Raw genomic sequence first — 16,030 nt, 5'->3', positions numbered from 1 at the left:
GGAGCTGGTAACTATGCCTAAAGATAAGAAAGCTGTAGGATGTCGATGGATATATATAGAGTAGATGGAACACTTGAGAGGTACAAAGCACGGAAGGATATACTCAAACATATGGAGTTGATTACCTTGAAACCTTTGCGCCCGTTACCAAGATGAATACAGTACGAATAATTCTATCTCTTGCTGTAAATCATGGATGAGACATGTTACAATATGATGTAAAAAATGCTTTTTTGCATGGTGATATTGAAGAAGAAATTTATATGGAGATTCCACCTGGGTATGAGCAAGTAGGAAATAAAGTTTGTAAATTAAGAAAGGTGTTGTATGGATTAAAGCAATCTCCTAGGGCATGGTTTAGTAGATTTTCTCAAGTTATGAGGAAGATGAGCTATAAACAAAGTTAGGGAGATCCTACATTATTTATAAATTAAAATATTCTACTGCAGGGGGAGTGACAAAACTAATTGTTTATGTCGACAATGTTATTATCACTGGTAATGATAATAACGAACAAGATAAATTGAGAAATTGTTTAATCAAAGAGTTTGAAGTTAAAGAATTAGGAAAGCTGAAACATTTCCTTAGAATAGAAGTTGCCTATTCTAAACAAGGCATATTCCTACCACAACAAAAATATGTGATTGACTTACTTTCTGAAACATGAAAACTTGGCAGCAGACCGATAGGAACGCCAATTGATCAAAACCATAGATTATGTGCATCTGAAGAGTGTCATTCAGTAAATAAGGAAACTTAAGGTTAGTTGGAAAATTAATATATTTTTCTCATACGAGACCAGATATTACGTATGTTATAGGAGTGGTAAGTCAATTTATACATAGTCCAAAAGAAGTTCATCTCCAAGTAGTGTACCAAATACTTCACTATTTAAAAAACTCCATTGGGAGAGAGTTGTTGTTTAAGAAAGGCGAGAAACTCAATCTAGAAGTTTATACAGATGAAGATTATGCAGGATCGATAGACCATAGAAAATCTGCTTTTGGTTATTGTACTTTCTTTGGTGGATACTTAGTGACATGAAGAAGTAAAAAACAAAATGTAGTTGCAAGATTGAGCTCAGAAGCAGAATTTAGAGCAATGGCATTGGGCATCTGCGAATTATCATGGATAAAAATTATTTTAGAAGATTTGAAGATTCCATGGGAAATGCCTATGAAACTTTACTGTGATAATAAATCTGCCATCAATATTGCACATAATCCAGTTCAACGTGATAAAACCAAGCATGTTGAGGTTGATAGACACTTCATAAAAGAGATCAAGTTAGACAGCGGTTTCATATGTACTCCATTTATACCAACAAATAATCAAATAGCAGATATCCTAACTAAAGGATTGCACAACAACAACTTTGAGCATTTGGTTAGCAAGCTAGAAATGGAAAATATTCATTCACCACCTTGAGGGGAGTGTTAAATTATATTATTTTCTTTTAATTTTCTATTGTGTTTAGGTTAGGTTTCTTTATTTTAATCGGTAAGTGTTTTCTTATCCTACTTATAATAAATTTAGGGTGTGTTTGGGAGTGTCAAAATCATTACTGTGATCGTGGCTCTTTTGGCTCATTGATCATGGTCGATTCATTAGTATTTTTGGACTTTGATATCATATTAATATTTATGGAGAAACACAAACACATGTATTTTTCTTTTAGCATATCTAATGAAAAAATGGCAATAAGACCCTAATTTCATTCGGATTTTTTTCATTCTTCTCAATCATGCGAGATGGAAAAGAAATATAAAAATATGATAACTTTGATTCAATCACAACTGAGTTTGGGGAGGCTTGAACACACAAAGTTATTATTAAACGCCTTGGAAATAGAAAGTAGATCAAACGGTGTGGAAATCCAATGGGCACATCAAATAAAAGTTATTGGTTTGCACAATTAACGCCATGGGGATATTGAATCGTCAATGGGAAACATCATACAATATATATATATACTCGGATCATCAGTGGGACTGAATACTCACAACCATCAAATTCAATTAGTATTGGCGCAAAATCAAACCGCTGTGAGATTGAAGCTTCTGATAGACACGAAAGGGAACAGAGTTCTATTCGGCGAGGCCGACAAGAACCTGATAGATTTCCTTTTCAATCTACTTTCCCTCCCACTGGGGACTGTCATCAGGCTACTTACAAAGCAGACCATGGTGGGTTGCTTGGGGAATCTGTACGACAGTGTTGAAACCTTGAACGACACTTATTTGCAGTCAAAGCAGATAAAAAACACACTCTTGAATCCCAAGGTCTCGTCCTGTGGCTCAACCATGCTTTTGCCTAGCGTTGAAGCCTCGACCGCCGCAACTACATTTTATGGATGCAGTTACGCTGGTTATGGCAACTGTCGTGTTTACGTTTCTGATGGCCCCAATGCGACTTGTCCACAGTGCAAGCAGAAAATGGCTCAAGTGAATACTTATGTGCAGCCACCAAGTGGAAGCATTCAGGGAGTGGGAGATCAGGGAGGGTATGTGAAGGATGTGGTGACTTATATGGTGATGGATGACTTGACTGTCAAGCCAATGTCCACCATCTCTAGTATTACTCTTTTGAACAAGTTTAACATCAAGGAAGTGGGGGCTTTGGAGGAGAAAATCATCACTATGGATTTTAATCAGGTAACAATTTTACATAAAAACTAGCAATCATCTTTATTTTCTTGAATCAATGTTGTGTGGGTCCCTATAATAAGGAGGGTTGACAGCCACCCAACACCATAATTGATGTTGTGCGACTTGTCTCCAAAGTTTGGGTAGGACTCTAATTGGAGAGGGTCCCCATTTGGCTGCAAGCCCACTACGCCACTGGTTGCTAGGGGTATCTTTGTTTTTTTTTTTTTTTTTTTGAAAAACAGAAAAAAATATCTTATGTAAGGACGTGATCATGTTTGTTTTGGGTTTGTAGGGTGTGAAATTGTTGAAGGCATCTCTGCAGTCAAAGACTGTTCTCACTGATGTTTTCTTGAAGAAGGTGATAACTTGAGAGTTGGTTTGTTTCACACACTCTGAAGGATGCGATCAAATGTTTAAATTTCATACTTGAATTTAAGTAATTTGTTAGTATTTTCTTCGGGGTATTATCTAATGTATCACTTCTTGTTCAATCAGAATAATGTTTCCTTTAACGTAAAATTCTTATGGTGTTGGTTTTGGTGTTTTAGATATACTGTATTCGTATTCGATGCTCTGGCTAATTGTATTTGTTTGCAGTACCGGACTCTTTAGATAAATGTTGAATTGGATTAATAAAAAAAATTAAACTTTTCTAAATCATAAAGATTGCAATTTAAATTTAAAATTAAAGAAAAATACATAATTTTTAGTTTTGCAATAATAAGATAAAACCAAACTTTTTCTTTCCTCTTCTTCTCCTTCATTTTTTTTAATGAAAGATATTTATGTGAGAAACACATAGATGTGACTGGATAAAATCACTGATGTCGTCCTCGAAGATGGCTGTTGTTTTATACACAATGGAGAAAAGCTTAGTTGTTTCTCTCTCCAACCAAATGCTTCAAATAAGAGACCAGAATTCAGAGATAAAAAATCAATCCAAACTTAAATTAATGAAGTTTTTTTTTATTTTGAGTATAACAAGATTTCTAAAAACCAAACTTAAATAAATGTTTTTTTTTGGTATAAAGAGTTGAAATAGGGGATTTGAATTCATATAGCCTCTTGCTCAAAGATACATCTAAATTACTAATGAGATGATGTTGTTCTTGAATTAATGTTTTTATCTATTACTCAATTTTTTTTACTGAGATGATGTTGGTCTTGAATTAATGCCTTTATCTATTATTCAATTTTTTTTAATATTTCAAATTGAAGTAGAAAACACGACTTAAATCCTTCTAAATCAGTCTAAGGATGAATAAACTACCACTAAAAAACTTAAATTGGATTGAATAAATTTAATTTGTTTATATGGATTCTAAAAAGTCCTTCGATTTCGATTAAATAGAATTTGAAACCCTTGTTCTAAAATCATGTTTTGGAATTCCAATTTGAAATCGGTGCATAATCAGAAACTGGCGCTGGCTGGCTAAGCAAATCAATCTCCGGCCCCATTAAGTGGAGGTTTTGTTCGAAAACAGACGAGGTAAGAAGAAGATGTGATTCATATAAATTTGTAAAAATCTTTTGAATTTGGGTTGAAATTTGATGATAATCGACAGTACGAAATTGAAGCAATGCAGGTGGATTGTGCGTATTCTAAGATTGAAAGTTTAGGGTTTCATTTTTGCAGTTTAAGTTTCGGGTTTTAACTTTTACATTGGAAGTTTAGGATGTAATTATAGCAATATTTATACTAAAATTTGAGAGTTCAATTTTTACCCTTAAAAATTTAGAGGTGTAACTGTCGCAATTATCCTACTTGTGGATTTTGCAATTTGCCTTAAAAAGACAACAAAACTGCAACTTTATACGCTTTGGAAACAGAAGCAGAAGGGAAATTTAAAATTTGAATAGGCGGAGCAAAAAAATCTTACCCTACACTTTTACATTCTCTATGCCCGCGCGACTTCCCTTTGTAAATAGCATTCATTACTGCTGTTACCGAAGCGTTAATTGAAATCAAACATCATGGCGCAAAAGGATAACGTGAGATTGAAACTTCTGATAGACCCAAAAGGACAGAGAATTCTTTTCGCTGAAGCAGACAAGAACGTGGTGGACTTCCTTTTCCATCTACTTTCCCTTCAACTTGGAATTGTGTGTAGGCTGCTCAAAAACCAAATTGGGTTGGTGGGTTGTCTGAGAAATCTGTACGAAAGCGTGGAAACCATGAACGAGGCGTATTTGCTGCCAAACCACAACAGAGACACCCTTTTGAAACCCAAAGTCGTCTCCTTTTTCAATTCCTCGTTGCTTTTGCCTTATATTGTTGATGATTCCCCTCCTTCGGCCAGTATTTAGGTATATATACTTTCGTGGCTTGTTAAGGAAAAGAAGAGACTTAACAATGATTTATAATAGACATGAGCTACTCCTCTCATTGCCAATTGATTTTGAGATGGAACCCCGAGGAGGCATGTTAAGGATCCCACATTCATAAAAGAAAGAGTACGTATGTGAAGCCACTAAGGGAAAACAATAACTCAATGGGATTGTCGATCCAGATCAACTAGTCAATATAAAGGTTGTACAAATCCCAAATATCCATATTTACGAATTATAATTTCTCCGAAAATTCCGTGTGAACATGATCCAATGAATCAATTATACGATTATTAACACTAGACGATTTGAAATATTTATGAACTGTGTGAAAATGAAAAACGAACATATGGTAATAACAAGAGATCGAACTTGAACTCAAAAAATAAAAAATATATTAAAAATATAAAATTTAATAGAACTTAATTACAATCCATCGTCAAAATTTATCCAAACTTACAATGAAAATAGTCGTTATGTACTTGAGGAGTGCTTAAAGTGAATAATCCATCAAATTAACATACAATAATACCATATAAATTAAAATTGATCTTAGCTTTAGAAACTTAATAAAAACATGAAGAGTTACATTGTTAAATACAAAATCCACACACAGGCAACAAAAACCAACCACCTCTCCTTCCAAAAAAAAAAAAAAAGATCACATCAAAACTGAACACCAAAAGTTTGATGAGATCGATTCCAAAACCAACCACAACAAAATTGAAAGGCCTTGACATCATCAAAATGAACACCATCTTCAAATAGTCAGCTTCCTTTCCATGAAGACATCGGTGAGAACAGTCTTGGAATGAAGAGAGGCCTTCAACAATTTCACACCCTACAAAGATCAAACCAACAAAACCAAATTTATAACTTTTCCCCAATTCTCTTGAAAGATATATACAATATTTGTAAGTAACCAAATAAAAACTTGGTTTAGGGGGATATAGATTACCTCATCGACACCGAAAGTAACAACTTTTTCCTTCAAAGAACCAACTTCCTTAACATTTAACTTGTTCAAAAGGGCTATGCTTGAAATGGTGGACATGGGCTTCACAGTCAAGTCGTTCATCACCATATAAGTCACCACACCTTTCACAAATCCCCCCTCGTCTTCCCCAGTGGCCACTACCTGTGTGGTTGCACTTGCACTTGCACTTGCACTTGCACTTGCTGGCTTCACAAACGTGCCCACTTGGCTCATGTAACGCTTATATGTTGGACAAATCGCATTAGGACTATCAGAAACTGAACAACGGCAGTCAGCATAATTAGCAGATGATTTGCACAAATAGATGGTAGTAGTTGCTGCAGCAGGTAAATAATCTAAATCAAGGTTAGGTAAAAGCAAGGTGGAACGAAAGGATGAGTCTTTGGGCTTCAAAAGGACATCTTTGCTCTTGTAAGTCTGCAAATACGTGTCGTTCAGAGTTTCAACGCTCTCGTACAAATTTCCCAAGCAACCCACCATGCCTTGCTTTTTGAGCAGTCTAATCACAGTCCCAAGAGGGAGGGTTAGAAGGTTGTAGAGGAAATCGATCACATTCTTGTCTGCTTCACTGAAAAGCACCCTTTGTTCTTTTGAATCTATCAAAAGTTTCAAGCTCACATAAGCGCTTGCCATTGTTGCCAAATTTTAGAATGGTGCAAAGATATGCGCTATGCGGTGGTCTATATGTAGTGTGGCTGGCGCTTGAATAATCCAAGTTCATTAGAAATTTGGCTTTGCGTGGCTGCGTCAAATGGAGGCACCTCACGTTGATGTATCCAATAATTTGTATCAAGTTCCTATGGGAAGTAAATGATTACTCTTCTGCTTCCTAACATCGAGGCAGCTCCATCATGAAATCGGGATAAGATGAGATTTTGTCTCATGATTTTTTTTTCCCATCATATATATGTTTCTTTAGTAAAATTTGTTATTACTTGTTAGCTCTAGACAAAGGTCGTCCATAAAATATACATCTATTGAAACTGTTTTTTAGGTAAAATTAAAAGGAGAATCATAAAATTGTGTCCAAAATAATAGATATAAATACTATCACGGAGATATTTGAGAGTACCATTATTTTTAATGAGTTGTATTAGATTTATAGTTTAAAACCCTAATTATGTAGTAGAAATCCTCAACAAAAATGATTGATGACTGATAGATCGGACAAAAAATGTTCGAAGACAAGCAAGGCGATCTATTAAGTCATGAAAATTGATATAAAAGTAGTCCTATTAGTTTGACCTCTCCTAAGTGATATCTTTGGTTGAGGCAACGAGATATATACAAGAATGTGGTTGTGGAAGGTGTTTCGAGAGTCATGGAAGCATCGCTCCAATTATACTCTCTCTCTCTTTGTAGCAATGGTCTACGGGATGCAGATTCAACAAAGATGAGTTCCAAGCTTCAGAGACAGTCATATACTTAGACGATGATAGAGCATAGAGGCGGGGATGGAACACACCGAGAAGATCAGATTTATACCTTGTATACCTGTTGGGATAAATTTGTGGAGTCAAACTCCAAAATAAAATAGGTGTTAATTGGCCTAAATAACATTAAAGCCCAATTATATTAATTGTCTTTAGGTTTTGTTTTATAAATCAAAAAACTTTGTGGCTAGCCATTAAGGCAGGTGGCGGCGTGTGTTGGTGCACAAACGTGGCAGTGGCGGCAAATTGGCAGAGAACAGAAGGAGAACAAGAGTTTCTAGTGCTTTGTAGACAGCTCGTTCTAGTGAGGTTTTTCATTCTATGCCTAAATAGCTATTGTCGTAGTGTTTAGAAGTTAGGTGGCCATTGTTGTGGCATCTAGAGAGAGCTTTGTAAAGCGTTTGTGAGGTTCATTGTATTTATCTCCAAATCATAGTAGAACCCATTGTTGTGGAAGATTGGACGTAACCCATAGTTGGGGTGAACCAGTATGCTTGTGTCGTTTCTGTGTTTTCCCTATTTTTCTTAGTATTGTGTGTGATTTAGTTTTCATTGACAAACTGTGCTGGAAGGGAAAGATATTATTGATGAGTAAATTTTCCCAACAGTACCTTATATATATACCTCATTTGATATGTCATTGATAAATCTAAAATGATAAAATTAAAATAACTAAAAGTTTGAAAAATATGATTTTAAATCATATTGCAAAAACCTAAAAGTCGTTAAAGTATTTTAGTTATCCGTTACAAATATCCTTAAAATAATTTAAACTTGGGATTAGGGTCACGTGCATGGACTACATAATTATTATTTAAAATATTCAAAGCCTAAAGTTGGAAAAATTAGAAGAGGCGAATACAATGTGGTTGATAATTTTACACGTTAAATTTAATTTAATTTAATTGTATGTTATTAACCGATCGTGACGTTGTTATTCAATGATTTATCCTATAGTTGAGTGGATCTGGGATTAAGACAGTGACGTGGCCATGATTTAATTTACATACAAAAAATTAAAACCAATTTTAGTATGTATATTTGAAAATAATGAAACTTGACGGGCCGATCATCGGTTGGTCAGGGTTGTTTTTTGGCCGACGCCTCTATCGAAATTGGACATTGTCGGTTTTAAATTGTGTAAACCGACGGTTTTTCTATTTCATTATGTGCCAGTCGATAGACGGAACGGTTCGATCGGTTGAATTGTCTATATTGACGCAGTTTGTTGGATTTTTTTTTTCAAATACGTTTTTTTAATTAATTTGATTTCCTTTCATGTTTTCTAAACAAATTATATGTATGTAACATATACTATATAGTGTTTTCTAATTTTTGTTACTATTTTCTTTCACACAATATTTTTCATTATTTACGATACTTTAGACAAATCAATAATCATTATTAGGTAGGAAAGTATACACATTCTAAAAAAATTCAAAATACATGTTAGACTAATACTATATTAATACATATTAGTTCTTATCCAAATGTACTTTGCAAAAAAAAAATTCTTATCCAAATGTAAAATAATACTATTTAATATAAATTATAAAATATTAAGATGTATTTTTTTAATAATTATGACGCTCTTCCCACGGCCAAGTCATCATTGACTCTATTTATTATTATGGTAAATAACTGTATCAAGATGTAATCTGAGATCTTATTTCGATTCGATACGTGTACGAGACTCACCTTTAACTTTCGTCTGGCTAGGTATATTAATTTTACATTTTCTCATCAGAACATTCATTCATTTCTTTCTTCCTTCTCGACCACGACTGAAAGACACAAAAAATCCAAACGCAGGAAGGAGAAGGGCATGTGATGGGCATTTGGGAAAGTCGGGCCAATCAGGTGTCTTCATTCAAACGACTCAAGAGATGAAGAACATCGATCAGTCGATATCGATGGGTTCATGACTACCGACCAACCGATCGATTGACTCATTGGTTATGATTTTTCAAAACCGACAACCGAATCACCTATGCCAAAAACCGACCGACTGACCTATTTTTGGTCCGTCCGCACGGTTTTTCGGATCCTATGTTCACCGCTACCGGCCATGATATCATATGATTAAATGATCTCACGCAGACAATTACCACGAACTACCAAGAGTCGCACATACAGTTTTTCTTGGACAGAAAGTAGACAGTCCCATGCATGCATACATAGAATTCTTCCCTTCTATATATCTCTGTAACCCAAACGTCAAAAAACAAACAGTATTATAGTTCAAAAAGGGAAGACGAGGGAGCCAGAGGAAACAGAGACATCGGACAAGAACGATATGTCTACCGAAACCCAGGTGAGTTTGAAGCTCATTATTGACAAGAAAGGGCAGAGAATTCTATATGGTGAAGCCGACAAGAAATTCATCGACTTCCTCTTCGCCATACTTGCTCTTCCCGTGGGAACCGTCATCAGGCTTCTCTCCACGGAAGGCATGGTTGGCCCCCTCGGCAATCTCTACCGCAGCGTGGATGCCTTGAATGCCAACTATTTTGAGGGAAGCCTGATCAAAGACAGCCTGCTAAAGCCCAAGGTCCCAATCACTAAATCTCAAGTTGGAAACCTCTTGCAAATCGAATCTTCTTCAGCATCAAAATCTTACTATCGATGTTCTAGTGCCCATTGTGGCAAGTATTTTACTACTGTGTGTAGAAAGTGCTGTCCCAGATGCAAGCTTGAAATGTGCAGCAGTGTAGAATATGTTTATGAAGCTGGTGAAGCAAGACCAATCGAGGGAGGTTACGTGAAAGGGATGTTTAGATACATGGTGATGGATGATCTTACCGTGAAGCCCATGTGTTCCATGTCCACTATTTCGGTGTTGAATGACTTGAATGTGGAGGATGTTGGGCAGGTTGAGCATAAGCTTATATATTTGGACACGAAAGAGGTATATCATAATATGTTTACTACAAAAACATCCGAGGCTGGTGTTGGTGGGATTTTAAAACTTATTGTCGAATGTTTTGTGGTTTAACTTTTAGGGTGTGAAGTTGCTAAGGGCTTCTCTACGCTCCGCCACTGTTCTCACCGATGTGTTTCTTAACAGGATCGACTTCTCAACACATTATGGTATTCCAAAAAGTTAAAAGTATAGTATACTACATCCTCTCCCCTGCAAATTTAATAACCATATATAATGAATATATATTATATATGTTTTGTATTTTGATGTTTTCCTCTGAAACATTATCATATTATTTTTGTTTTGCATATTACAGTGTCAAATGTGGAGGAGGAAGCGCAAGGGTTGTGGTCATCGGTCCGCTTTTTCTTTTTAGTTTTTGGGTGTACTTGTCACCTTCTATTTGCATCACATCGTCTTCTACTTTAATTGGTTATTGTTAATGTTATTAATTACTCTTTATTTTACCACATTATGAACCTTTGTTATGTCGTTTGTCTCATAATTATTTTGTGGTCTTGGTCGACCTAAACTTTTCCAGTCCCTTTCTAATACTATCTAATTAACCTCCATTTTTACGAGCTCCCATCTCTTCTTAGCTTTCTAACACATAACTATATTTTATGTATATGTACACCCATCTTTTGTTTGATAATATTACGTGTAAAAGGATGAGAGAGAGAGAACTTTATTAATGAATCATTCTCTCATACAAATGTAAGTCATCACATATAAATACACTCAATTTGTGTGTAACCAACTAACTAATATGAGTTAATAACAAACTATATTAACAAACTCTAATACTCCCCCACAAGATGGAGTGTAAACATAAAAAACAACCAGTTTGGACATAAGAAACCGCAATGTAGAAGAAGGGAGAGCTTTCGTGAACATGTCAGCTAACTGAGAGCTCGAACGAATAGATAATAACTTTAAAAAAACCATCAGACACTTTATCACGAACGAAATGACACTCGATCTCAATATGTTTAGTACTACGTTCGTGAAAAGTGGGGTTATAAGCAATGGACATAGCACCACGATTGTCACAATAAACAGCAGCAGGTGGAGAAAAAGGCAGATAGAGATCAGTAAGCAATTGTGGGATCCAAATCAGTTTACTTGTGACAGCTGCTAAGGTTCAATATTTTGCTTCAGTAGATGATCGGGAAACAGTGGTTTGTTTCTTATACTTACTTCCATGAGACCAAATAATCTCCTAAGAAAATACAAAAACTACTGTCGTGTGTCAAAACAAGAACTCCAATCACACCATCAACAAAAGCACGGAGTCCAAGAGAAGAGGACTTGTGTAAGAGAACACCTTGGCCAGGGGAACCCTTTTAAGGTACTATAGTAATTAATGTTGCACGACATTAAGATGACCAGAACATGGTTTTTGAAGAAATTGACTCAACTTGTGAACCGCGAAGGAAATTTCTAGTCGAGAGATCTGCAAGTAAAGTAAGCGACCCAGCAACCGTCGATAAACAGTAGCATCTTTAGCAGAAAGTGGAACACCATCTGTCTGAGATAACCAAAGATTCGGATCCATAGGGAAAGCCGCAACATGAGCACCAAGAGAACTAGTGTCTTCGAGAATTTGAAGATAATACTTTCGGTGAGATAGAGAGATACCACGTGACGAATGGGAAATCTCCAATCCCAAAAAGTACTTGACAGAACTCAAATCCTTCAATTGAAAGTGAGATTGTAAGAGCATCCTAACAGAATTGAGGACAATTGGGAAGGTCCAGTTAAGATAATATCATGATATGAACCAATAAAGCCACAAAAGTACCACCACGCCCTTTAGTAAATAAAGAATAATCAACCTCATGTTCTAATGGTACTATCAGGTGTCATAGTTTTAGTGCTACATGTGGTGCACTGTGTCCCAAATGCTTCAAACCCATGACCACCACTGCAACTTATGTTTACGGAGCTAATGAAGCAAGACCACCCGCTGAGGGAGGTTTTGTCAAAGGAGGGCTGATTACGTACATGGTGATGGATCATCTCACTGTCAAACCCATCTCCTCTTCCATGTCCACCATTTCGGTGTTGAATCAGCTACGTGTGGAGGATGTTGCCCTGATTGAGGAGAAGCTTATGTATTTGGACATGAAAGATGTACTTTTTATTTTGTTCTTGGAACTGATATTGGTTTGTTTTCTGTTTGGTTAATGTGACAGCTTTGTGGGTTAATTTTTGTAGGGCTTGAAGTTGCTAAGGGATTCTCTGCAAACATCTGCTGTGCTCACCCATGTGTTTCTCCACAGGATCGACTTCCCAAAAACACCTGGTGTGCATATATATTCTCTAAATTTAATGGTTTTATGCTGAAATCTTATTTTGGTTCATCTGCATTCATTTTTGTTTCTATAGTATTTTTATGCTTATATATGGTATTTTTAGAGCAAATATTTGGTATTTCTGCAGCAAGGAAGAGAAAGAAAGTGTTGGGAAGGATGACTGTGGATGATTTAGACTTTAGTGAAGACGATGATCCCTGAGGATAACGATGATGTTTAGTTTTGAAAGCTTCAAAGGCTGTTAAAAATTAAAATATTAAGTTTTTGATGATGGGTTTTGTTTGAGAATTTGATGAAAGTTTCAGCATTGAAATTGGGGTGTAAAAAAGCAATATGACCTTTTAGCTGGGATGTGTTGTTCATATCATCAACTTTAAAGTTCACTACTTTATATATGATACGCGAAGACATTACAACTCTTGAAATTCAATTTGGGCAATACTAATATGCTGAAATATCCTTTATGGTCTCAATTTTGTTGTGGTTAGGCCATTGATTTTGCTAAAAATTATTCTTGTAATCTTTTTATTCAATGTGGTCCAGCTATCCAAGGCCTATTCTCGATTTGGGTGATACTAATTTCTCGCTCGTTCGATATGGCATTGTATTAAATGATCTCATATTAGTGGTGTTGGGATATAATGGAGACAAAATAATTATTAAAAGTTATTGGGCTAAAATCACACCTAAAGCCCATAGTTTGTCTTTGTTTTCATTAGGTTTAATGACCTAATATTAAAACACATGATGTTGGTTTTATGCTACTTCAGCCGTGAGTGATAGAAACCAAAAAAATAAGAAGGTGGCGGCAGTGGTGTGTTGTTGGCAGAGAAGAGAAAGGAGAAGAAGGGTTTTGTAGTGCGTTATCGGCAGCCCGTTTTCCTAAGGTTAGTGAGGTTTTTCATTCTGTATTCCTAAGTAGCTATTGTCGTAGTGCTTAGAAGCTAGGTGGTCATTGTTGTGACATCTAGAGAGAGTTTTGTAGAGCGTTTGTGAGGTTCATTGTATTTATCCCAAAATCATAGTAGAACCCATTGTTGCGGAAGACTGGACGTAGCCCATAGTTGGGGTGAACCAGTATAAATTCTCTGTGTCGTTTTCTGTGTTTTTCCCTATATTTGCATATTGTGGTTGTGTTTGGATATTTTGTGGAAGGGGAAATTATACATAATAGTTAATTTTCCAACGAGTGGTAGCCAAGTGGGTCACGTCACGTCACATATATATCTTTTTGTTTGGCTGTGTATTCAGTGTGTATTTCTCTGTAATCGAGGCGTCAGAGACAAAACAGTATTTAGTTCAAAAAAAAAAATGGAAGAGGGAGTGGAAAACATAGGAAACAGAACACAAAAACCGTGGCTACCAAATCTCAAACCAGAGCCAAAGGCAGATGACTTTCAAGCTTGTGATGGATAAAATAGAAAAGAGAATTCCATATGGTTGAGCCTCTTAAGGACAATGGAACACTTGTACCCAAATATCTGGCTTTGACGAAGCGGTCATTACTTTGTTTTTGATTTTACTCAAAAGATTTTATATTAATGGAGATTAATGTCCTCTTTCACATACATTGTTGAGAAAGATTAAAGATAACGAAGTCGATGATCTCCCACTCTCCCTTAGACTGAAGAAGCTAGTGTGTGGAATCGATCTCTCTTAGAACGAAGAAGATGTGAGATTTTTGAGTAGTATTAACAATGTGAGGATGTGTGGGGTTCAAACTCATAATTTCTTTGGTATGAAATATTACTAATTACCGTTGAGTTAGGTTCGCATTGGTGAGAAGAATGATATTTAATTTTGCTAAATTCAAATGCTGTTAAAATATTAAGTTTTTGATGATAGATTTTGTTTTGATAATTTGATGAATGTTTCAGCATTGAAAGTGGGATGTGTTATTGTCATATTCAAAGTTCACTGCTTTATATATGATATCAAAGATATTATAACTCTTTTATTGATGTCTCAAATCGAGTTTTTATTTTAAATAACATATAACATATAAAATCTAATTATAATATTTTATATTAAATCATACAAAATAATTATTTAACTATTTGAAAATAAATATATACACAAAGTGAAAATATCAAAATAAAATAAACAAAACATTCTTCCTTATTTTAGAAATCTACACATGAAAAGAAGGATGAAAATAGAAAATTGTTCAAATACAAGCTTTATTGATTTGAAAGAAAGAGAACAAAGTAAAATAATAATTCCATTGAGAAAACAAAGTGAAGATGTCAAATGTAAACTTAGCATATAACTCAATTGGTTGAAGTATATATTCCAAGTTGTGGGGTTTTGTGGTTTTAAATTCATGTCCTGTGTATAAGATGGATACACAAATAATGGAGGTCTCTAATGACAATAAAGATAGTATAAGTATTAAAATGGCAATATCCAATTTTTAGTATTCTATTTAAAAAGAATAAAATAAAATTGTGCTGGTTTTCTATAATTATATTAGTTTTACCCCTCGAAAAGATATTCGAATCTCTAGTCCAATTTTAGAAATAAAAAACTACTTTTTGACCCCATTAGGTTAAGAAATTTTATTTTTTAAAAATAGAAAACTAAAAATAGAATGTCGCAATACCTATTACATTTTGACAGATGCCTCTTTTTTATATGTTTGTCATATATATACCACAAATAAAATTTAATTATAATATAAAATAGAGGAGAGGAGGTAATTTAATAGCTCAAAATCTTGTTGGGTCTACTTTATTTAGTACATATTTTCTTTCTATACTAAAAAAGAACATTTTTTTTTTCTCTCTCTCTCTTCCCTGCTACTACATTAGGACTAGAAATTTTCCTAGGAACGTTGGTGAAGCGATGAATTCAATCAGAATTCACAAGTGAGTTTGAAGGCTTGAAAAGTTATTATTGGACGCCTCGGAAATAGAAAGTAGAAACGGTGGGGAAATCCGAAAGGGCACATCAAATAAAAGTTATTGGTTTGCACAAAATTAATGCCATGGTAAATAATCACAAGAAATTCAATCAATTATGCCCAAAATGAAACGGATGTGAGATTGAAACTTCTGATAGACACGAAAGGCAATAGAGTTCTCTTCGGCGAAGCTTGCTGATCGTTTTTCTTTTCAATCTACTTTCCCTCCCGCTCGGGACTGTTATCAGGTTTCTCACCAAGCAAACCAGGGAAGCTTATTAATGGTAATTTTTTAACCTTATTACCTGATTTTCAAAGTACCAGTGATGCGGTAGGTATGTGAATGGATGGAATACCTATACCTTGGTATTACCAAAACTTAAAGTATTATTCTTTTATCAACATATTGTATTAAAAAAAATGACAAGATTAAAATAATTAAAAAATTGAAAATACGATTTCAAATATTTTAACCATATTT

The 16,030-nt window shown here is 35.0% G+C and overlaps 2 protein-coding genes across 2 annotated transcripts; one reads left to right on the top strand and one right to left on the bottom strand.

Moving 5' to 3' along the window:
* The first annotated feature begins 1,788 nt into the window (after positions 1 to 1,788).
* On the top strand, positions 1,789 to 3,037 carry LOC111010168 (uncharacterized). The gene is made up of 2 exons (XM_022283507.2): positions 1,789 to 2,654; positions 2,941 to 3,037. Exons 1-2 carry the CDS (start codon positions 1,944 to 1,946, stop codon positions 3,016 to 3,018), a joined length of 789 nt encoding a protein of 262 aa, XP_022139199.2. The 5' UTR covers positions 1,789 to 1,943; the 3' UTR covers positions 3,019 to 3,037.
* A 2,699-nt stretch (positions 3,038 to 5,736) lies between these two features.
* Positions 5,737 to 6,606, bottom strand: LOC111010165 (uncharacterized). Its single transcript, XM_022283503.1, has 2 exons — positions 5,935 to 6,606; positions 5,737 to 5,817 (listed from the first exon to the last, which is right to left on the bottom strand). The coding sequence occupies exons 1-2, from the start codon at positions 6,604 to 6,606 to the stop codon at positions 5,737 to 5,739; spliced, it is 753 nt and encodes a 250-aa protein (XP_022139195.1).
* Positions 6,607 to 16,030: the final 9,424 nt, after the last annotated feature.

The sequence above is a fragment of the Momordica charantia genome (assembly GCF_013281855.1).
Source record: "Momordica charantia cultivar OHB3-1 chromosome 9 unlocalized genomic scaffold, Mcharantia_2.0 BLBB01000009.1, whole genome shotgun sequence".
NCBI lineage: Eukaryota > Viridiplantae > Streptophyta > Magnoliopsida > Cucurbitales > Cucurbitaceae > Momordica > Momordica charantia.
This window is presented reverse-complemented; position numbering and strand designations above follow the sequence as displayed.